This window comes from Oryctolagus cuniculus, chromosome 11 (assembly GCF_051225735.1).
Source record: "Oryctolagus cuniculus isolate XC-2025 breed Fujian yellow rabbit chromosome 11, ASM5122573v1, whole genome shotgun sequence".
Lineage (NCBI taxonomy): Eukaryota > Metazoa > Chordata > Mammalia > Lagomorpha > Leporidae > Oryctolagus > Oryctolagus cuniculus.
Genome location: NC_142877.1, coordinates 49,680,341 through 49,704,754, shown reverse-complemented (window position 1 = coordinate 49,704,754; position 24,414 = coordinate 49,680,341). Strand labels below are relative to the sequence as shown.

General features: G+C 43.6%; 1 protein-coding gene across 2 annotated transcripts in view; it reads right to left on the bottom strand.

Annotated features, from left to right (window-relative positions):
• Positions 1-204: 204 nt before the first annotated feature.
• The window catches only part of GINS1 (GINS complex subunit 1), a 37,059-nt gene continuing 12,849 nt past the window's right edge, over positions 205-24,414 (bottom strand). The window contains exons 3-7 of one of the 2 annotated variants that reach the window (XM_051834447.3): positions 23,644-23,742; positions 22,953-23,043; positions 17,254-17,370; positions 3,458-3,532; positions 205-559 (exon numbers count right to left, since the gene is read on the bottom strand). In XM_051834447.3, the coding sequence (XP_051690407.3) occupies positions 491-559; positions 3,458-3,532; positions 17,254-17,370; positions 22,953-23,043; positions 23,644-23,742 (451 nt within the window). In that variant the 3' untranslated portion in view covers positions 205-490. Of the gene's footprint in view, positions 560-3,457; positions 3,533-17,253; positions 17,371-22,496; positions 22,842-22,952; positions 23,044-23,643; positions 23,743-24,414 lie in introns of those variants that run through there. The other variant, XM_089307396.1, reaches the window with a different exon arrangement.

The window sequence follows — 24,414 nt, the reverse complement described above, 5'->3', positions numbered from 1 at the left end:
CCAAACAGCCAGGTGTTAAATCCGGTTGCCATTAAGCAGTCAGTACACTAAAAGTCTGTGCAGACCAGGATCACCTACCCCAGGAATCTGAAGCCTTGCAGTCCAGCTGCCCGGTGTGCACAAGGTATACATCAGGAAACATCAATATGCAGGGAGCAGCCTTCTACCTGTACAGGTAGGTGACTCCCACAGCTTAAAAAGAGATCCAAATGTTAACAATGTTTATTTTCATTTTCAAAGCACACTGTAGTAATGCTATGATTACAAGTACCGTGTACTACAAAAAGGAGTAGGAAGAACGACATACAACATAGAAAGACAAGGGTCTTTTAACAGCCAACTATGCTCCCTGTTCAAGTGCTCCTGGTTTTCTTGGCGAACTTCTGTGACTCCCAGCATTAAGGAGAGAGGGGCAGGTGGTGAGCTCTGGCCAAGTGTAGATGTTTCAACCTCGCTCTCAGCAGTGGGCACAGTGGGCCCCAGTGTGTGGTCATGACAGGACATGTTCCAGCACTCCCTGTCTGATCAGCTGCTCACACTTCCACCGAGGTAAAAAGTGCTGAGGAAAAAAAAAAGGTGAGAGGTAAGACTGGGTTGGAAAGGAATTGTAAATTACTTTTTACATCACTACAAAGCAGTAACTGATTATGTATTTTTCAAACTGCCGCAGCTAAGCAGTTAAAAGCTAAACTTTAATGTTTGCTGAAAAATCACTGGAACTGATGGCACTTACAGTGGGACTGAATTCTGACTTCCTGGTTTGCTCAATTCACGAAAAACTTCTGGATTCTGGCAGGTACTCTCCTTAGTGTGTGCACTTCTGAACCCAGGCACAGTCTCGGGGACCAGATGACACGTGCTGCCACACGCCCTTAAAACCGAGTCTGGGGCCGGCGCCGCGGCTCACTAGGCTAATCCTCCGCCTAGCGGCACCGGCACACCGGGTTCTAGTCCCGGTTGGGGCGCCGGATTCTGTCCCGGTTGCCCCTCTTCCAGGCCAGCTCTCTGCTGTGGCCAGGGACTGCAGTGGAGGATGGCCCAGGTGCTTGGGCCCTGCACCCCATGGGAGACCAGGAAAAGCACCTGGCTCCTGGCTCCTGCCATCGGATCAGCGCGGTGCGCCGGCTGCAGCGCGCCGGCCGCGGCGGCCATTGGAGGGTGAACCAACGGCAAAAGGAAGACCTTTCTCTCTGTCTCTCTCTCTCACTGTCCACTCTGCCTGTCAAAAAAAAAAAAAAAAAAAAAAACCCGAGTCTGAACACTTATCCGTTCCTGACGAAGCAGCAGCTTCTCTCTGCATTCCTGTAACCTGCAGTGTGGCTGCTGTTCACATGCTTTGTGGAAGACACTGGCACCCAGTCATGGTTGTCCTGGGTCCTCCTGAGAGGGCCAAAGGCAGGCAGGAAAGAGGCCTCCTCCCTCTTCAAACCAAAGTGAGCATTCACTCTGCTCCAGAGTGAGCACATCCAGAAGCAAGCCAGGAGGATCACCCAAGCTCACAGGTGATCAAAGACATCTCGAAGACGTGATGAGTGAAGACTTACAAAAACCACTGTAGCAGGAAAGGTTATCAAAACTACTCAAGGAAGCAAAATGTTAACCTCAGTGGCTGTGTGCACCTGGAAGTCCTGCCTCACGGGAGACCTGTGACCCGATTCTCGAAAGCAATCAGGAAGACACACAGGCCAAGACTGTTGTCCAACTTGTTAACTCAGTTTCTCAAAAGCATTAAAAACATGGAAAAAAATGACACAAACACATTAAGTCCTTCCCTTAAGTTATTCTAATACTGCTGTTAAAAGGGGTGAGGGCTGTGGATATCTGGCACAGTGCTTAAGACACTGCCTAGGATGCCTGCATCCCATACTGCAGTGCTTGGTTACAGTCCAAGCTCCTTTGCTTCCAATCCAGCTTCCTTCTAACGAGCACGCTGGGAGGCAGCAGTACTTGGGTCTCTGCCTCCCATGTTGACAAGATTCAGATTTAGATCCCAGCTCCTGGCTTCAGCCCAGCCCAGCCTTGGCTGTCGTGGCCATCTGGGAAGTGAACCAGCAAATGGAGGACCTCACTTTCTCTCTGCCATTCAGAGAAATCCAAGGTGGTGGGGTGGAGGGCAGGTGGGTGCATTTGGCCTAGTGGTTAAGACTCCTGCATCCCATACCGGATTGCCTGAGTTGGATCCCCAGCTCTGGCTCCCAACTCTGGCTTCCTGCTAACATGAACAATGATGAAAGCTCAAGTGATTGGGTTTCTGACACCATCTTGGGAACCCTCAGTTGTTCCAACTTCAGGCCTTTGGCCCTGGCCCAGCCCTGGCATTTGCAGGCATTTGGGTGGTGAGCCATCAGATGGGAGCTCTGTCTCTGTCCCTAAAAAAATTTAAATTAAAAAGGGTGGGGGGAGGAGTAGTTCTCATTTCTGGTCAAAAAGAAACTGTGTTTGCCATATTGACAAATGTAAAGAATTATGGTAACAAAATGTTTCCCTTTAGCCCGTTATATCACACAGATGATCTTTATCACCTTCAGAAAACTGGTACAGCTTAAATAAATTGAGCTAACAGAAATCCACTTAGCGTGAATCTGAAGGTTTCTAAGGAAACAATATACTGAGATTTTTTTATAAGAAAAAATTTAGCTTAAGCTACGGTTTCACAATTTCATTCTTTCCCTGTTAAATTCTGTTGTATTTAGATACTAAATACTTAAAAGTTATTTTTTTATGATTTATTTATTTGAAAGGCTGAGTGACAAAGAGCAAGAGACAGAGATATCTTAAATCTGCTGGTTTACTCTCCAAATGCCCACAAAAGTTGGGGCCGGGTCAAGCTGAAGCCAGGAGCCAGGACTCCATCTGGGTCTCCCATGTGGATGGCAGAGGCCCAAGGACTTGAACCATCATCTGTTGCTTTCCCAGGTACATCAGCAGGGAGGTGGCTTGGAAGCGGAACAGTTGGGACTTGAATTGCTGCTCTAATATGGGATGCCAGTGTTGCAAGCTGCAGCTTAACCTGCTGTGCCACAACAGACACACCTACAAATTCTTGATCTGTATCACTGCTTATTAAACAACCAGGATTTAAAAGAGGAAGTACAGGCTAAAAATGAGTGCACAGCAACTGTTCTTATAAGTTATAATTCAAAGAAGGTGAGTTTGGCAGTTTAACAGTCCCTGGATAATGATCTACCACTTGACTAGAATATGCCCCATGATGGTAATTTCCCTGGAAAATGCTTAGTGTGGAAAACAAGCACCACCCAGCAAATTAGCATTTTCTCACCACATAAAACATCTGCTTCCAGTCTTAGTATTTGGCAAAACTACAGAGTATCTTACACTTAGCATAATCCCAATGATCACCACAAGTGATATTTATTTATTTTGCTACTGACCCCAACAAGGTCCACCATTCAACTCTCTTACAAAAATTTAGAGTATATGAAGACAAAAGAAATACCTGGCTATTCTTTTTTAGTAAGACTGAAGTGCCATCATCAACTTCAAATTCTCCGTAGTCTTTTAGACACCGCACCTGAGAGGAAAAGAATCAATGCTTTATCTAAAATATTTCTTAATATGTATGAAGTAACCAATATGCAAACAGGCATTCAGCACACACCCAAACAGTCAAAAGTTCCAGACTTTCTGTCTGTTTCCTCTCTATGCACTAGGCCTAGTCTAGCTACTATGGAACGCTAATGCTTCCAATCGTCCCATCTGGATAAAGAGATACAAGAGCAGAGAACTCTGCAGAGGTACATGTATGCCAGCGTGGACAGCCCAGAAACCGAGGCAGCTGGGAAAGGGGAGATAGCACCACTGGATCCCCTTCCCTCTGCAAGTTCTCAAAAACCAAGCATTTGATTCTTAGGTGTTTAAATTTTAACTGAAAAGTGATCCCTGTTAGGAATTTGGAAAACATTATGCTGAGTGAAATAAGCCAGTCCAAAAGGGATAAATATCATATGTTCTCCCTGATCGGTAACAACTAACCGAGCACCAAAAAGGAAACCTGTTAAAGTGAAATGAACGCTATGAGAAACAGTAACTTGATCAGCCCTTGCCCTGACTGTTGATGAACAACTTAATACTTTATCACTTTTAGTATTTTTTTTGTTCTACTTAATACTTTTGGTTGAATACTGTAATCAATACACAGTTATTCTTAAGTGTTGAAACTTAACTGAAAAGTGATCGCTGTTAAATATAAGAGTGGGAATGAGAGAGGGAAGAGATGTGCAATTTGGGACATGCTCAGGCTGACTTGCCCCAAATGGTAGAGTTAGAAACATACCAGGGGATTCCAATTCAATCCCATCAAGGTGGCATGTACCAATGCCATCTCACTAGTCCAAGTGATCAATTTCTGTTCACAATTGATCATAATGATAGGACTAAGAACCAAAGGGATCACATAAACAAGACTAGTGTCTGAAAATACTAACTGATAGAATAAAAACAGGGAGAGAACGATCCAACATGGCAAGCGGGATACACAGCAGACTCATACAATGGCGGATGTCCTAACAGCACTCTGGCCTCAGAATCAACCCTTAAGGCATGCGGATCCGGCTGAAAAGCCCATGAGAATATTTCAGGCATGGAAAGCCAAGACATTCTGGCAAAAAACAAACAAACAAACAAACAAACACCTAAAAGATCTCTGCGAGTGAGATCCCAGTGGAAAGAACAGGCCATCAAAGAAAGAGGTACCTTTCTCTGAAGGGAGGAGAGAGCTTCCACTTTGACTATGGCCTTGTCTAAATATGTCAGAGTCGGTGAACTCAAAAGGCTTCCATAGCCTTGGCAACTCATGACAAGAGCCTAGGGTGATTACTGACGCCATAAACAAGAGTGTCAATTTGTTAAGTCAACAACAGGAGTCACTGTGCACTTACTCCTCATGTAGGATCTCTGTCCTTAATGTTCTGTACATTGTGATTTAATGCTATAACTAGTACTCAAACAGTATTTTTCACTTTGTGTTTCTGTGTGGGTGCAAACTGTTGAAATCTTTACTTAATATATGCTAAACTGATCTTCTGTATATAAAGAGAATTGAAAATGAATCTTGATATGAATGGAAGGGGAGAGGGAGCGGAAAAGGGGAGGGTTGCGGGTGGGAGGGAAGTTATGGGGGGGGGGAGCCATTGTAATCCATAAGCTGTACTTTGGAAATTTATATTCATTAAATAAAAGTTAAAAAAAAAAAAAAAAAAAAACTATAGCTAAGCCCTTGGGGGGGGTGGGAACAAAAACAAAAAACAAGCATTTGAAGTACCCATCTACAAAGATGGTTTTAGTTCCACTCCAACCTCCTGCTTATAGATCCCTCCCATAAATTATCAGTATCTGAGAATAAGACACGGTTAAGTCAGCAAAATTTCAGTTTTGGGAAGGGATTCTTCCAAACTCCTTTAGTAGTCAGACTCCCTATCAAGAACTTAACAGTAAGTACAGCATGAAGAGCAGGTGTAGCTTCCTGTGACAGACCGGGAGGGTTCTGAGCTACAGTGGGGAGGCAGCCCTATGACAACTGATTCTGCAAGAGCAAAGAACCTTCCAGAGCACTCCCAGTTGAAGGTCACAGTCAGGGCACTGTGCTCAGTGCTGCTGCAGGAATCCAGGCCAGAGTTAACTCTGCTGCTGCCCTGCACGGAAGCCGCGCCTGCAGTGAGTCACTCTGTCTTCTGCTTCTCCAGGTGACTTCATCACCCTCCAGGGTTCCTCTAGAGCCTTTCAAAGAATCCCAATGTATTTTAACTTAGACTGAGAAACATTATTCTAGAAAAATCTCCCTACTATCACTTATTTGCTTCCTTGAATAGACTTTTGTTATGGAAAATCCTGAACATATTACAAAATAAAGACCATCACTCTATAGATTCCTTAACTGGTTTCAGCAACTATCAACAGGGCCATGTTCTCCTCACTCACTGCTGAATTATTTTACTGTCTATTTCTACAAAGTAAGCTTTGAAAAATGTAATCTCAATACTATTATCTCATTTTTTAAAAAAATTATTTGAAAGGCAGAATGAGAGACAGAGAAAGAGATTTTCCATCTGCTGTTTCAGTCCCCAAATGGCTGCAATGGTCAGGGCTGGGCCAGGCCGACGCCAGGAGCCTGGAACTTCATCTGGGTCTGCCATGTGAGTGGCAGGGACCCAGGTACTTGGGCCATCTTCCACTGCTTTCCCAGGTGCATTATCAGGGAGCTGGATCAGAGGCTGAGCACCTGGATTCGAACTGGTACCTGTATGGGATGACAGTGTCACAGCCAGCAATTTAACTCACTATGCCACAATGCCAGCCCTTATTATCTCATCTTAATAACTTTTTTAATATCATATAATATTCAGTCAGTATCCAAATTTCTCCACTTACCTCACTTATCTCAGTAATTTTTCCTTAAGTTTCCTTGTTAAAATAAAAATCCAACAAGAGTTGCATATCACGTTTTTGTTATGCCTTATAAGGGTTCCCTCCCATTAGAGCAGCCGGGAGTTGAACCAGTGCCCATGTGGGATGCTAGCACTGCAGCCATTAGCTTTACCCGCTATGCCACAGCATCAGCTCCTCCCAGAGAGCACTTTTTGCCTTCTTCTTGGCAATGTGATTGTTGAAAATTCTACGTTGAGAGTCTAGTACATTTTCCCATAATCAACACTTTGTTGTGGATTTCTGTGACATCATTTATCAAGTTCCTCAGTTTGAATTTTCTCTACACTACAGGTTAAGTCTAGAGTCTTGATCAGATGTGGTCTGACCTTCTGTTACAAGATCACATGAAACCCAGAGTGTCAGGATGTCCCTTTTTGGATACTAAGATTGATCAGGAGGAGCTGATACTGTGGCATAGCAGGTAAAGCTAACGCCTGCAGTGCCAGCATCCCACATGGGCACTGGTTCAACTCCTGGCTGCTCTACTTCCAATCCAGCTCTCTGATATGGCCCGAGAAAGCAGTAGAAGATGGCCCAAGCACCTGCATGGGAGACCTGGAGGAAGCTACTGGCTCCTGGCTTCAGATCAGCCCAGCTCCAGCTGTGGTGGCTATTTGGGGAGTGAACCAGTGGATGGAAGACCTCTCTCTCTCTCTCCTATTTCTCTCTCTCTCTCCCTCCCTCTCTCTGCCTCTGCCTCTCTGTAACTCTGCCTTTCAAGTAAAATAAATAAATCTTTAAAAAAATTGATCAAGGAGTCCAGATGTTATCCACATCTGTCAACTATAAATGTCTCCATTCACTATTCACTTAAAGGATGTAGTAGGTGTTTGCCTCCTCGAGAAGTGAAATGAAAACTTCTCGGGAAGGATGCAAACAAAGATAAGAGGAGCCACAAGAATCAGGACAACAGAGTGAGTCTAAGGAACAGAAAGAAAAAAGATTAAGGAAAAGGACAGAGCCTAAGATCCCCTGTGGATGCAACCCAGAGAGCCGACAGTCAGTGCAGGAGTGCCAGGGACAGGACAGGCAAAGGAGCAGCGAGAAAAGGCAAGGACACAAGGCCCAAGTTTCCCAAGACTGATACAAGACATGCAAACACCAGCCAAGAAGTTCAATATCTCCAAGGAAGATGAACTCAGAGACCCAAACCAGGACACTTTATAATCAAACTTTCCAATGACAAAAGAGAGCACCTGAAAGCACTGAGCAAAGCATGACATCACATGTAAGATCTTCAACAAGACTTCCAAATTTCTCACCAGAAATTTGAGTGGAAAGACACAGGTTCAATATAGTCCAAGTGCTGAAGGAACACCACTGTCAAAACAAAAAGGACAGCAAAACTGTCCTTCAGAAGTAGGGAAAGGGCAGGCATTTGGGATAGCAATGAAGTCACCAAATGTGACACCCACTTCCCACGTGGGAGTGCCTGGGTTTGAGTCCACATTTCCACTTCTCGTCCAGCTTCCTGGTAATGCACACCCATGTGGGAGACCTCGAGTGAGTTCTGGTTGTTGGGGGTATTTGGAGAATAAACCAGCGGAAAGTTTCTCTGTCTCTTTACCTTTCAAATAAATGAAAATAAACAAAAATGTAAGAACTAAGTAAGGAAAAAATTAAGATGCTCTCAGAGAAGCGAAAGCTGAAGGAGTTTATCACTAGTCCCATCCTACAAGAAATGCCCTAAGAAGTCGTGCTCGGCAAAATGAAAGGACGTGTCAGTAACCTGAAGCTGTGTGGGAAAAAGAACAATCTCAACAAACACAGATGCTGGGAGTACACCAAGTGCTGTCCTCTCAAATCCCAATGCAACTACAGCACAAGCTGAGGCTCTGCCCTCAGGAGTGGGTTCATGTGTCAGGAAAGGGCTTGGTGACAGGAAACTGGTCCCCACTGCCCTTCCTCCTTTGGACACATGAGGACACTGAGGACATGGCAGCCCTCCTCCCCTCCAGAGGACACAAGTTCAAGGCACCCTCATCAGAAACACAACCAGCTGGAGACAGGACCTAGGACTTAGCCTCTAAGCTCCTGTTCTTTATAAATTTACTCAGTAGCAGATACTTTGCGATATCAACACAGTGGACACACTAAAAAGATGGACAATTATAAAAGCTAGCATTACTGTAACAACAATTTGTAACTTTACCTTTTGTTTCTACATGATTTAAGGGACTCATACATTAAAAATATTAGTATAGAAGATAGTACAGGAGACTGGTGCTAGGGCACACTGGGTTAAAGCCCCAGCCTACAGCGCCAGCATTCCATATGCATGCCAGTTCAAGTCCCAGCTGCTCCACTTCCAATCCAGCTCCCTGCTAATAGCCTGGGAAAGCAGCAGAAGATGGTCCAAGTGTTTGGGCCCCTGCACTCATGTGGTAGACCCAGAAAAAGCACCTGGCTCTTGGCTTCAGATCAGCCCAGCTCCAGCCATTGAAGCCATTTGGGGAGTGAACCACAGGATGGAAGACCTCTCTCTCTGTTTCTAATTCTCTTTGTAACTCTTTCAAATAAATAAAATAAATCTTTATAAAAAAAATAAACATCATGGTGCTGAATTTAAAAAAAGCTAGTATGACTGTAACTTTGTTGTGTAACTCTACATTTTATTTTCTACATAATTTAAGAGATTAATACATTTAAAAGATTTACTAACTTATGTTTATGGGCACACAGTAAATAAAGATGTAATACTGTGATCATCGACTGAAAGTAGGAGGGATGGAGCTTTAAAAGCTCAGAGTTCTTGGGGCGGCATTATGGCATAGCAGGTAAAGTTGTGCCTCTCCCGGTGCCATCCCATATGGGCACCAGCAGTTCAAGTTCCAGCTGTTCCACTTCTGATCTGCTTATGTGCCTGGGAACGCTGTGGAAAACGGCCCAAGTGCTTAGGCCCTGCACTCGCATGGGAGACCCAGAAGAAGCTCTGACTCCTGGCTTCAGCTTGGCCCAGACCTAGCTGCTGCAGCCATTTAGGGCATGAACTAATGGATAGAAAATCTCTATGTGCGTGCATCTCTTCCTCTCTTTATGTAAATCCTTCAAATTAATTTAAAGAAAAAAAAATCTTAAAAAAATTTTGAGATAAAAAAATGAGAGTTCTTCCATACTATGGAAGCTGAACCGCTGTAAATTCAAAATGGAGTGTCATAACTTTAGGATGTTAAATGTAATCCCTATGGTATCCACAAAAAAAGTTACACAATATACACAAAAAGTGGGGCCAATGCTGTGGCTTAGCGAGTAAAGCCACAACCTGCATTGCCAGCATCCCATAGGGGCGCTGGTTTGAGACCCAGCTGCTCCACTTCCAATACAGCTCTCTGCTATGGTCTGGGAAAACAGAAGAAGATAGCCTAAGTCCTTGGGTCCCTGCATTGCATGGGAGACCTGAAAGCTCCTGGCTCTTGACTTTGAATCGGTATAGCTTCACCCATTGCAGCCATCTGGGGAGTGAGCCAGCAGACAGAAGATCTCTCTCTCTCTCTCTCTCTCTCTGCCTCTAACTCTGCCTCTAACTCTGCCTCTGTCTCTCTATAAATCTTTAATATATATATATATATACATCAAAGGAGAGAAAGGAAATGTTTCACACACAAAAAAGTCAAATAAACATAAAAGAAATACAGGAAGAAAAGGAGAAAAAAATGAAAAGGCATATAGAAAACACCAAAGTGCCAGTTATTACTGCTTATCAGCAATCAGTTTAAGCGTTAATGGATTAAAGCTTTAATCAAGACAAAGATGAGCAGATGGCCAAAAATACAAGATCCAATTAACTGTATGTTGTCTGTAAGAGACATCAGTAGACTGGAAGTGAAAGAATCAGAAAAGAGGTTCTGAAATGCTCTACAAAGACCAACATTACACAAAACCCAGACAGTTTGTAAGACTAAGAATATTATACATTAATACAGGTTACTTGCAGCAAGAAGATATGATGGCTCTTCAGAAACTTCATGGAAAATATATAGCACAAAAAAACTAAGATTTCAAAAAAAAATTACACAAAAATAAAATCATCTTATAATCTAATTTCTCCATAAACTTTCTGAATTAACCTCATGTAACAATCATAAAGTTACCCTCTAATAACAGTTCATCAAAATATAAGAAATGAAGGGAAACAGTTCTTCAATAATAGCTAGGTACTTCAATACCCCACTCACAATAATGGAAAATGAACCAGACAGAAGAGAGATTAAAGAAGACTTAGCTCTGACACACACACGCATCATTCTATGCAACACACTCTTCCCATGTGCACACAGGACATTTTCCAGAACAGACTCCATGTTAAGCCACAAATTAAGTCCCAAATCCCGATGGGGGCGCCGGATTCTGTCCCGGTTGCCCCTCTTCCAGGCCAGCTCTCTGCTGTGGCCCGGGAGTGCAGTGGAGGATGGTCCAAGTACTTGGGCCCTGCACCCCATGGGAGACCAGGATAGGTACCTGGCTCCTGCCATCGGATCAGCGCGGTGCGCCACCAATGGCAAAGGAAGACCTTTCTCTCTGTCTGTCTCTCACTGTCCACTCTGCCTGTCAAAAAAAAAAAAAAAAAAGAGCAGCCGGGTCTCCAACTGGTGCCCATATGGGATGCTGGCACTGTAGGCGGCAGCATTACTTGCTATGCCACAGCACCAACCCCTCAAAACCTTTTCAACAAAGAAATCTGTGGATGGCTTCACTGGTGCAATCCACAAAACACTTAACAAAGAACTTACAAACTTCTCCAAAAAATGGAAGAGGAAACACTTCCTAATTCAGCTGTCAAGAAGCCAGCACAGCCCTTATACCCAAGACAGAAAAAGACTCCAAGAAAACCACAGATCAACATCCGTTACGAAAACTGATGTAAAACACCCTCAGCATAATAGTGGGAAACTGCATTCATCAACATATTAGAAAGGCTATGGCCATGATCACCTGGGATTTATTCGTGGAATGCAAGAATCATTCAATATGTGAAAACCAATCATAGCAGATCACATTAACAGAATGAAGCTCAACTTATGCAGAAAACGCATTTGATGGGGTGGTGCTGTGGTGCAGTGGGTAAAGCCACCGCCTGCTGTGCAGGCATCCCATATGGGCACCGGTTCCAGTACCAGCTGCTTTACTTCTGACCCAGCTCTCTGCCAGGGCAGGGCCAAGGATAGCAGTGGACGATGGTCAGAGTTCTTGGGCCACTGCAACTTGTGTGGGAGACCCAGAGGATGCTCCTGGCTCCTGGCTTCAGATCGGCACAGCTCTGGCTGTTGTGGCTATCTGGGGAGTGAACCAGAGGATGGAAGACCTCTCTCTGCCTCTGCCTTTCAAGTAAAATAAATAAATCTTAAAAAAAAAAAATGCTAGACTGGATAAAGAAATTGTGGGATATGTACTCTATAGAATACTATACAGCAGTAAAAAACAATGAAATCCAGTTATTTGCAACAAAATGGAGGAATCTGGAAAACATCATGCTGAGTGAAATAAGCCAGTTCCAAAGGGACAAATATCGTATGTTCTCCCTGATCGGTGACAACTAACAAAGGAAACCTGTTAAAGTGAAATGGACACTATGAGAAACGGTGACCTGATCAGCCCTTGCCCTGACTGTTGATGAACAACTTAATACTTTATCCCTTTTAGTATTTTTTTTGGTTGTTCTACTTAATACTATTGGTCGAATTCTGTAATTAATACACAGTTAGTCTTAGGTGTTGAAACTTAACTGAAATGTGATCGCTGTTAAATATAAGAGTGGGAATGAGAGAGGGAAGAGATGTACAATTTGGGACATGCTCAGGCTGACTTGCCCCAAATGGTAGAGTTAGAAACATACCAGGGGATTCCAATTCAATCCCATCAAGGTGGCATGTACCAATGCCATCTCACTAGTCCAAGTGAGCAACTTCAGTTCACAATTGATCATAATGATAGGACTAAGAGTCAAAGGGATCACATAAACAAGACTAGTGTCTGAAAATACTAACTGATAGAATAAAAACAGGGAGAGAACGATCCAACATGGCAAGTGGGATACACAGCAGACTCATACAATGGCGGATGTCCTAACAGCACTCTGGCCTCAGAATCAGCCCCTAAGGCATGCGGATCCGGCTGAAAAGCCCATGAGAATATTTCAGGCATGGAAAGCCAAGACATTCTGGCAAAAAAAAAAAAAAAAAAAACAAAAAAAAAAAAAAACAAAAAAAAAAAAAAACAAAAAAAAAAAAACAAAACCTAAAAGATCTCTGCGAGTGAGATCCCAGTGGAAAGAACAGGCCATCAAAGAAAGAGGTACCTTTCTCTGAAGGGAGGAGAGAACTTCCACTTTGACTATGGCCTTGTCTAAATATGTCAGAGTCGGTGAACTCAAAAGGCTTCCATAGCCTTGGCAACTCATGACAAGAGCCTAGGGTGATTACTGACGCCATAAACAAGAGTGTCAATTTGTTAAGTCAACAACAGGAGTCACTGTGCACTTACTCCTCATGTAGGATCTCTGTCCTTAATGTTCTGTACATTGTGATTTAATGCTATAACTAGTACTCAAACAGTATTTTTCACTTTGTGTTTCTGTATGGGAGCAAACTGTTGAAATCTTTACTTAATATATACTAAATTGATCTTCTGTATATAAAGAGAATTGAAAATGAATCTTGATGTGAATGGAAGGGGAGAGGGAGCAGGAGAGGGGAGGGTTGTGGGTGGGAGGGAAATTATGGGGGAGAAGCTATAAAAAAATAAAAAAAATTAAAAAACGCATTTGACAAAATCTGACACCCTTTTATGATCAAAAAATAAACTAGAAGGAGAAGGAAACTATCTCAAAATAATAGGCCAGATACATGTAAAATCCCCAGCAAAGATCCTGCTCAAGGATGAAATACTGACAGCTTTTCTTCTAAATTCAAGAAGGCAAGACGCCTTCCTTTGCCACTTACACTCAACATATAACTGAAGTTAATGCCAGAGTAATCAGAAAAAGAAAAGGTTTCTAAGTTGGAAAGGAAGAACTAATTACCTCTGTTCACAGATGATTATCATTTTACATATAGGAAGTCTCAAAGATTCCACACACACACACACACCAAAAAAAAACCAGAACAGAAGCATTAGTACAGTCAACACACTAAGAATCTGAAACAGAAATTACAAAAAAAAGTCCCACAAGGCGAGGCAGCTGAAAGAATGGCAGATAACGGTTGTCAGCATAGCAGTGAGCTGATCCCTAGGAAGAAGCTGCCCTAGCCCCAGTGACTGAGCTCAGCAGAGGGAACAGACACACAGAGGAAGGGCCAGTGCTGTGGCACGCCAGGTGAAGCTGCCACCTGCAATGCAGACATCCCACCTGCAATGCAGACATCCCATACTTTAGTGCTGGATTAAGTCCTCATTCCTCCCCTTCAAATCTACCTTCAGCTAATGTACATCCAAGGGGGCAGCAGAAGATGGACAGCTGTTTGGGCCCCGTCCACCCATATGAGAGACCTAGATGGAGTCAATGGCTACTGGCCCAGCCCTGGCTGTTGAGATCACTTAGGGAATAATTCAGTGGATGGAAGATCTCTGTCTCTCCTTCTCTTTCTGATGCTCTGCCTTGCAAATAAATGAACAAATCTTAAAAAAAAAAAAGAAAGAAAGAAAGAAAGAAAAAATCAAAAGAAATGGTCCTGGGAAAACTATCCAAATTCAAAATAATCAAGTTGGGTCACTACCTAATACCATATACAAAAAGTAATTCAAACTGGATCAAAGGTTTGAATATTAGACCTTAAACAACCTAATTTAGAATAAAACACTGGGGGCTGGCGCTGTAGCATAGCAGGTAAAGCCACCACCTGCAGTGCCGGAATCCCATATGGGTACTAGTTCGAGACCCAGCTGCTCCACTTCTGATCCAGCTCTCTGCTATGGCCTGGGAAAACAGTAGAAGATGGCCCAAGTCTTTGGGCCCCTGCACCTGCATGGGAGACCTGGAAGAAGCTCCTGGTCCCAGGCTTTGGATCAACACAGCTCTCGCCGTTGGTGGCCAATTGGGGAGTGAACCAGCAGATGGAAGACCTCTCTCTCTGCCTCTCCTTCTCTCTGTGTATCTGACTTTCAAATAAATAAATAAAACCTTAAAAAAAAAAAAAAAAAGACACTATCAGTAGTGTAAAAAGGCAACATGTTGAATGGTGTCGCTCCCCCTCTTCGTGGAGGAACGACACAGGACCCTGCGCTGTTCTTCTGTCTGCTCGGCCCTCCCCGGGTTTGCTGCTGGTTCTTCCCGGGTTGGCTACCGACCCTCCACCTCTGTGGAGGGGCGGTTCCCCCTGCCACATTCCCCACTTCCGCAGGGGAGCGGCACACCGCCGGCCGGCTCTCTCGGGGGCTGCACAGGTGTTCCCCTTAGATGTTCCTCGTAGATGTTCCTCGTGCATGCCGTCTCTCTCCTCCTTTATAGTCCTCCTCTGCCAATCCCAACTCGGCTGCCCACACGCCGAGTACGCTGCTCTCCTCCAATCAGGAGCAAGTCCTACAGTTTATTGGCTGAACTGGAGGCAGCTGTGTAGAAGCTGTTTTCTTCTCTCCCAGCGCCATATTGTGGGAGAGCAGATGCATAGAATAAGTCTTAATTCCAGTAACTTAGTCTAGTCCGAGTTGCTCCCCACAAATGGGAGAAAATATTTGCAAATAATGCATCTGTTAAGACATTACTATTCAGATTATGCACAGATCTCCTAAAACTCCACAACAAAAAAATGAAAACCCAATTCAAAAAACAGGCAAACAACATTGCCCTGAAGATTTATAAACAGCCAAAAAGCAATGAAAATTAAATGTTTATCACTGGGGCCGGCGCCGTGGCTCACTTGGCTAATCCTCCGCCTGTGGCGCCAGACTCCCATATGGGCGCTGGGTTCTAGTCCCGGCTGCTCCTCTTCCAGTCCAGCTCTGTGCTGTGGCCCGGGAGGGCAGTGGAGGATGGCCCAAGTGCTTGGGCCCTGCACCCGCATGGGAGACCAGGAGGAAGCACCTGGCTCCTGGCTTCGGATAGGCGTAGCTCTGGCCTTAGTGGCCATTTGTGGGGCGAACCAACGGAAGGAAGACCTTTCTCTCTGTCTCTCCCTCTCACTGTCTGTAACTCTACCTGTCGAATAAATAAATAATCTTTAAAAAAAAAATGTTTATCACTAAACATTAGGATAATGAAAGTCAAAATCACAAAAATGTACCATTTCACATTCTTTAGAATGGCTATATTTTAAAAAACTAAAAAATAAAATGAAAATGAAAAAGTATTAGTGATATGTGCAGAAACTGGAACACTTGACCCCTGTAGACAGTAGAGGCTGTGGAAAACAGTATGGCAGCTCCCCCAAAAGCTAAACAGAATTTAACACGATGCAACAACTCCACTTCTGGGCATATCCCCCAGAGGATTGAAAGCACAGTATCTGAAAGGTGTTTGTACACCCATGTTCACAGTAGGATTAATCACTATGGCTAACATGTGGATGCACCCCAAATGTCCATCTGATGGATGAACAGTCAGGCAATATGTGGTATGTAGCCAAACAATGACACATCTCTCAGGCTTAGGAAAATGACACATAAAACATGAATCTTATCACATTATGCTAAGTAAGCCAGTCACAAAAAAGCAAGTATTTTATGATTTCTCATATGTGAAGCACAGAGACAGGAAGCAGAATGGTGCTTGCCAGGCACAGGGCAACCAGCAGGGACTGGAGAGTGACTGTTTCCTGGGAACACAGTTTCCGTTTTCTAAGGAAGGTAAAAAGAAATCTGGACATGAATGGTGGTGATAGATGTCTAACACAGTGATACTATTTCACACTCTCTGAACTGGGCACCTAAACTGGTTATGATGACAAAAATATGTCTTGAAAATACATCCACTTGAGGGCCCAGAGTCACGGCGCACTAGGTTAATCCTCCGCCTGTGGCACCGGCATCCCATATGGGCATCCCATATGGGCCCTGCACCCGCATGGGAGACTAGGAGGAGGCACTTGGCTCCTGGCTTTGGATCGGCGTAGCTCTGGCCGTAGCGGCCATTTGGGGAGTGAACCAAGGGAAAGAAGACCTTTCTCTCTCACTATCTGTAACTCTGTCAAATAAATAAATAAAAATCTTAAAAAAAGAAAATACATCACCTTGAAAGGTTCATTTGTTTCATTTTACTTTAAATTTTTTTTTTTTTTTTGGACAGGCAGAGTGGACAGTGAGAGAGACAGAAAAAAAGGCCTTCCTTTGCCGTTGGCTCACCCTCCAATGGCCGCCGCGGCTGGCGCACCATGCTGATCCGATGGCAGGAGCCAGGTACTTATCCTGGTCTCCCATGGGGTGCAGGGCCCAAGCACTTGGGCCATCCTCCACTGCACTCCCGGGCCACAGCAGAGAGCTGGACTGGAAGAGGGGCAACGGGGACAGAATCCAGCGCCCCGACCGGGACTAGAACCCGGTGTGCCGGCGCCGCAAGGTGGAGGATTAGCCTAGTGAGCCGCGGCGCCGGCCAATTTTTACTTTAAATTTTTAGAGATTGGTTTCCATTTTCATTTAATTTTATTTTGATAACAGGTAAGATATTTACATAGTTCCAAAGATTATTAAAACAGGTATATTCATAGAATTTTAACTGCTCCATCTTATTGCAACCACCCTACTATAAACAGTGATTTTGGTTTTGGTTTGTGCTTCCTGTTTTCAGAAGCTAATATACATTCATAGATACGCCTCATCTGAGATAAAAGGTAGCAACCACCCATGTAGTAAAGAAAAATCATTTTTAAAAGGTATACATACTTCAATATATAAGCTTTTTGGAGGCTTCATATCCTGTGTAATGTCCAAACCTTCATCTCCTCCCAGTGTCCTCATGTAAGTAGCAAGGGATTTTTTATAATGACTGAACCACTCCATCTGCAAATGAAAAGACGATATTGGTCAGTTATATGAGAATGTGTACAAACTGCACGTTCATCCTTTCAAAACCAGCCCATATCAATATGGATCATATCTGTGAACACTCATTCGAACATTACTGACTGCTATGATCCAAGCACAGATCCGAGCACTCAGAAATCACTTAACAAAAATGAACAAAAACCTGTGCTCTCACTAGAATTTACAGCCCTGCCTACTAATCATAAACCTAAGGAGCATTCAACCAGAAACAGACCAGGAAAATAACACCAGTCCACAAGTATAAAATGTTAACTCTAGACTAACAGAACATAAGAGAAAGTCTCCCAATTCTAACTGTACAGATACATGGACACTCCATGCATGACATGGGTAGTACTCTGGACAGAGCAGTGGTCATTTAAAAACTATTTATTTTATAGTAACAAAAGGTAAAATACAGCATTTTATATGGCTAAATGTGATAAAAAGAAATCTTTGCTTGGCCAGTGCCGTGGCTCACTTGGCTAATCCTCCACCTGCAGCAACGGCACCCCCGGTTCTAGTCCCGGTTGCTCTTCTTCCAGTTCAGCTCTCTGCTGTGGCCAGGGAAGGCAGTGGAAGATGGCCAAAGTGCTTGGGCCTTGCACCCGCATGGGAGACCAGAAGGAGGCACCTGGCTCCTGGTTTGATCAGCACAGCGTGCTGGCCGTAGTGGCCATTTAGGGGGTGAACCAATGGAAGGAAGACCTTTCTCTCTGTCTCCCTCTCTCTAACTCTGCCTGTCAAAAACAAAAAACAAAAAAACAAAAACCTTGCTTAGAAAAGTGTTTCCAAATGAGTCAAGACATGGATCTTTCTACCACAGTCTTTCTACAGGGTCCCCACTCAGAACAACAGCATTTAACAGACTCCCAAGAGAACATAGCATGGAAGGAAAACTAAAGGGTATCGTGGCAATGAAGGCATTGTCCTCATTCAGTCTCATCCAAAAAGGAAAGGCTATGCATGATATACACGTTATACAAAATTTACACCGACAATTGCAAAATACTTAGCTATGGAAAAATATTAATAGGAAAGGAAAAGACACCTATTTTCATGATCTTGTGTATCAGTGGCTTAAGGATTCTGTAACTTAAACAGAAACGTAATAAAATATAGGGCTAAAGAAAATCTAAAAAGATTACTCTGAAATTACATGCCTATTTTTTAAAATTTCAGTCAGACAGAGACAGAGAGAAATACAAGACAGACACAGAGGGCTGCCATCTGCTGCTTCACGCCCCTAAGGCCTGCAATGGCCAGGAAGGGTCAAGCTCAAGCCAGAGCTAGGAATTGAATCCAGGTCTCCTATGTGGATGGCAGGGATCCAAACACCTAAGCCATCATCCATTGCCTCCCCAGGGTGCTCAGTGGCAGGAATCCAGATTCAAAGGCAGAACTGGGTCTCAGACCCAGGCACTCTGAGATGTGGACATCCTAACTGGTGTCTTAACCTCTAGGCCAAATGCTTGCCCTGAGAAAATTTTTATGTATTATTTGTATACTCACTCCTATATCTTTCAATGGTGATTTCTCTGAACATTATTAAAGCACTATCATCCGTTTCACTTTAGTCCCTTTTTTTTTTTTTGAAGATTTATTTATGTATTTGAAAGGCAGAGTTATACAGAGGCAGAGAGAGAGAGACAAAGAGAGAGAGAGAGATCTTCCATCCTCTGCTTCACTCCTCAGATGGCCACAACGGCTGGAGCTATGCCAACCCGAAGCCAGAAGCCAGGAGCCAGGAGCCTCTACAAGGTCTCCCTGGTGGGTACAGGGCCCCAAGGACTTGGCTCATCTTCTACTGCTTTCCCAGGCTATAGCAGGGAGCTGGATCTGAAGTGGAGCAGCCAGGACTCAAACCGGCGGCTGTATGAGATGCCAGCACTGCAGGCGGAGGCTTAGCATACTATGCCACAGCGCCGGCCCCCTAGTCACTTATTTTCACTCTGCTTTTTACTTTTATTACCACATTAAGCCAACACAACGGAGATCAACATCCCCACTACGATTTGTAAAGCATTACTGTGTACTAGGAATTTGCTGTGCCTTTAATACTATTTTATTATTCTTTCTACCGTGGTTAAGATGTCATCTAACTCACTCAGGTGCTGAAGACATGGTCCTCAGTGTGGTGGTGTTGAAGTGGTATAACCTTTGAGAGGGGGTACTTAGTGCAAGGGCGGTCAGGGGTAGGAGATGTGGGTGGAAAACGAACCTCAGAAGGGATTCATGCTGGTCTCACAGAACAACGTAGTTCTTGTGAGAGTGCACTGTTCTAAAAGAGCCTCCCTGCTCAATCTCTCTAGCTTCGTCCCTAGCCACATGGTCTCTTCCATGTGCACTCCTGCCACTGTGATGCCATCCACCATGACACCCACACCACAGCCGAGCAGATGCTGGCGCCTTCCTCTTGAACCTCCAGACCTGCCAGCAAAAGAACCCTCTTCTCTCTATATATTACCTAGTCTCAGGAACTCACTTTCTGCTATAGCAATAGTAAGGGGACTAATACTCCCATGATGTAGGTACTGTTATTGACAAAGGGCTCAGAATTAACAAATTGCTCTAAGCCTAGGTGGCTGACTCAAGCCTATGGCTTTACACGAAGACACAAGTGATGGTCTCCTGTAAGTTGATGGAAACACCCAGAAGTACTCCTTGTTACTGGTCTAACATGGCTGATGCAGCTGTTAGCAGCTGTTAGCCTGGTACAGAGAGTTACCTGAATAAATTTCTTGTTTTCAAGCTTGAGTTTTTTCCAAAATGCCATGGACGAAAGTAAGGGGCCAAGCATAATCATGTCCATAAAGGAGGACACTAGGACAGAAGGAAGTCTGCCAGTTCAACAGTAATTTACACTCTTGTAAGGAAGGAGCTGCGATTTCATTACTTTTAAACAACTTAACCCCTAGAACCATCAACATTCCTTTACATGCTGCTGATAAGGTTCTATTTTACCTAAATAGGAACTGAATTTGCATCAAGAAGAGTGCTATCTGAAAAGAAATAACGCCTAACATGAAATTTCACAGATGTGCTTGAATCTGCATTTACAAAATTATAAGACACATAGTAATTTAAAATGTTGTATGAGAAAAATCACTGTAAGTTATTACATTACAAAATCAACATAAAGGACCTGCGCTGAGGCGCAATGGGTTGAAGCCCTGGCCTGAAGCGCCAGAATCCCATATGGGCACCGGTTCTAGCCCCGGCTGCTCCTCTTCCGATCCAGCTCATGGCTATGGCCTGGAAAAGTAGTAGTGCACCCACGTGGGAGACACAGAAGAAGCTCCTGGCTCCTGGCTTTGGATCAGCTCAGCTCCAGCCATTGCAGCCACCTGAGGAGTGAATGAGTGGATGGAAGACCTCTCTCTACCTCTCTGTAACTCTTTCAAATAAATAAAATAAAACTTTAAAAAAATAAACAAAAGCAACATAAACTTCTGTTCATTTTACTAAAATATACAAGAAGTATTCTATAGTTCAACTAATGTAAGTAAATTCAGGCACAAACACTACAGAAATAAGAAACTAAAAACTCAAGTCCTAACATGTTACCAATTATAGTTACTGGTAAATATGATGTAGAGATTACTCATTTGTCTATCTAGAAAAATGAACAGAATGAAAACAATGAGAGTTAATTAGCAGGCGCGTTTTGGCAGCAGTTAAATCACTGCTTCCAGTGCCCTCATATCAGGGTAACTAATTTGAGTCCTGGCTCCTCCACTTCTTATCCAGCTTCCTGCTACTGCCTATCCTTAAAGGCAGCAGGCGAGGGCTCAAGTTCTTGGGCTCAAGCACATGGGACACCCTGATTGAGTTCTAAGCTCCTGGCTCTGACCTGGCCTAACCCTAGATGTTGCAGGCATTTTGAAAATAGACCAGCACATAAAGATGTCTTTCAAATAAAATGAAAATAACAATTAAAAATAAATTTTAAAAAGTTAGCAAATAGAATGCTATTTTCAAAAACAAGCAGAAGCTAACAACAAACACATAGAACATTTGCTTTCTTAAGCTATGTGCTAGGATCCTCTAACAAAGTGACAAGCAACACTGAAGGCCATCCTGGGCCATGTTCCCTGTGGATCACCTCAAGCAACCTGTGATAAGCCTTTTAGTACCTGGCTGCATGATAAAGAATCTGACTGGCCTTTGCCCCTATTCCTAGGAAACAAGCTCTCTAACTCCTTGGGCTTTCTCAAATGAGAGAAGTTATCTTGTTACTTATTTTGGGTTCTGATAGCGTGAGCCAATGGGGTGACTCACAGTAGACCCCTAGTTTCTTGCTAACAAGATGACTCAGAGTGGGAGCTGGCTACCCCAGAAAGACCAATCCTAATTAGGGAACTGGCACTTTGGATCTCTTGCTCTGAGCCTGACCTGCAGGGAGTTGGAGAGGGATGCGGCTGAGCTTGTCACAGGGCCAGCGATCTGTTCACCTGTGCCTTTCCAGTGAGTCCCAGCAAGCCCTCTGGACACCAAAGTCTCTATGTGATTCCCTGGTTGGCAATACTCCACATGGATCGTCAAATGCAGGTGTTCCAGGAAGGAGACATGTCCTGACTCCACAGATACCAGAAGCTTAGGAGTCTCTTATTTTGCCCAGATTTAGTTGTATTTTTATTGCTACAGTATAACTTTAAGTATAGTGCTTTCCTGAGTTCTGGGAGTCATTCTAGAGAATTACTGAATCCATGGGTAGAATATGCCTGGTGTCTGAAGCAAGGCACGGTCTTATGGAAGACTGTACTCAACCAGGGCAGAGTGGTCTCATTCCAAGTGGTGCCAGAAGTATCTGGAACCCCTATGATCCTCTTCTGTAAATGAGGGAATGTAGGCATGAAGAGACTCCAACCCTCTGTCCCTAAATATTGGACTAACTCTGCCTCAGTGCCTGGACAAGAGTTTCATTACAAATGTGAATTTGTAGTGTCGATCACACACACACCACATACACATCAGTATATACAAAGATACTTTATAGAAAATCCCCAAATAAACTTTTTAATCCCACTGATAGGACACCAATAAGCAACAAGATGAGATTTTCCACATAGCATTTCAGATTTCTCCTCACTGTGTATTTCCCATCACAGTATATACTAAATAAATACTGTCAAAAACTGATGACAGAGGCCGGCGCCGTGGCTCACTTGGTTAATCCTCTGCCTGCGGCGCCGGCATCCCATATGGGTGCTGGGTTCTAGTCCCGGCTGCTCCTCTTCCAGTCCAGCTCTCTGCTGTGGCCCGGGAAGGCAGTGGAGGATGGCCCAAGTGCTTGGGCTCCTGCACCCACGTGGGAGACCAGGAAGAAACACCTGGCTCCTGGCTTCGGATCGGCGCAGCATGCCAGCTGTGGTGGCCATTTGAGGGGTGAACCAAGGGAAGGAAGACCTTTCTCTCTGTCTCTCTCTCTCACTGTCTAACTCTATCTGTCAAAAAAAAAAAAAAAAAAAAAAAAAAAAAAAAAAAAGGTGAAAACATATTTAAAACAAAGAGAAACACAAATATTATTCCAGAACAGCACCACAATGCTAACTTACTTCTTCAGAAGACATGTGAAACCGTAGAGCAGTTGGCAAGACACTGCCATACTCCCACCTGAGCGCTCTGATCCGAAGCAACCGGTCATACCTAGGACGTTGAGAAGGTGTCAGACGGGGTGAGGATAAAGGGCAATAAAAAGCTGTTCTGATGTCTGACTCAAGACCCACAACCATGTAAACCTGCTCCTAATGCAAACAAACCTCGTGATAGAAGGCAAGAAGGCGTATTTGGGATAAGGCAGGGCTCAACAGCTGCCATAAAGGCAATGAAGCCATTGTTGATTTCTTCAGGAGTGACCACATACAGCAGTCACAAGAGTTAAGATCCCAAAGGCCCTTATTTCTTAGGAAAATACTAAATACACTAAAGGATTTGGTGGTGAAGTGGCATGATGCTCTAAAATTATACAGCAAACACCAAACACGATGAAGCAAATACAGCAAAACATTAAAAACTGTTAAACCTGTTTTAATGGGGACAGGATGACTCCATGGGGGTGTTCCTTACTTTTATGAATGAGGCCATTTTCATAACAAAATAAATTTTTCATGGCAAATAGAAGAATTTAAAATGCTTAAAAGAACAGATGCATACTTCCTGTAATCCATTCAAAAAGGTAAACTAAGAACCCACACAGAAAACCCTCCAGCATTCCCTACCATCCCAAGCAAAACCTGCGACACTCACAGGTATGCTAATGTGCAACGTCGATTTCTTAACAAACAGCAGTGTCGGAATTTGATGGTTGGTATCAAATCACTTCGTCCACCTGACTTTGCTTCAGTCCTATTAAGGGAATTTATTTAAAGAGGAAAAAAAACAAACACATTTCAATATAAATAAAAATTTCAAAGCCAACTTACATACTTGCTTTTATCCATTTATAAATAGTAGCTAACATAAGCAAAGAGTAAATACTTCCACATCAAATTTTATTAATGCTAAAAGAAAAAAAGCCAAAAGCTAAATAGTTTGCCTACAATCATACTATCAAGTACATTTCTTTGATTTTGTTTTGTTTTAAGATTTATTTATTTGAAAGGCAGAGCAACAGAAATAAAGATGGAGAAGAGACAGTGAGAAAGAGATACAGGCAGATAGGTAAGATTGATCTTCCACATGCTGGTTAACTCCCCAAATGGCTACAAAACAAAAGCAAGGTCAAGACCAGACCAAAGCCAGGAGCCAGGAACTCTATCCTGGTCTCTGATGTGTATGGCAGGGGCCCAAATACTTGGGCCATCTTCTGCTGCTTTCCCAAGTACATCAACATGGAGTTGGATCACAAAGCAGAGTAGGCAGGATTTGAAGGTTCTCCAACATGGGATGCCAAGTGTGGAAGGTGGCAACTTAACCTGCCGTGCCACAAAGCCAGCCCCCATCAAGTATGTTTCACTTAATCATTTGGTACTTAACAATTTTGCACATTAATTAATCTCTATTTTTCTAAAGACAGTA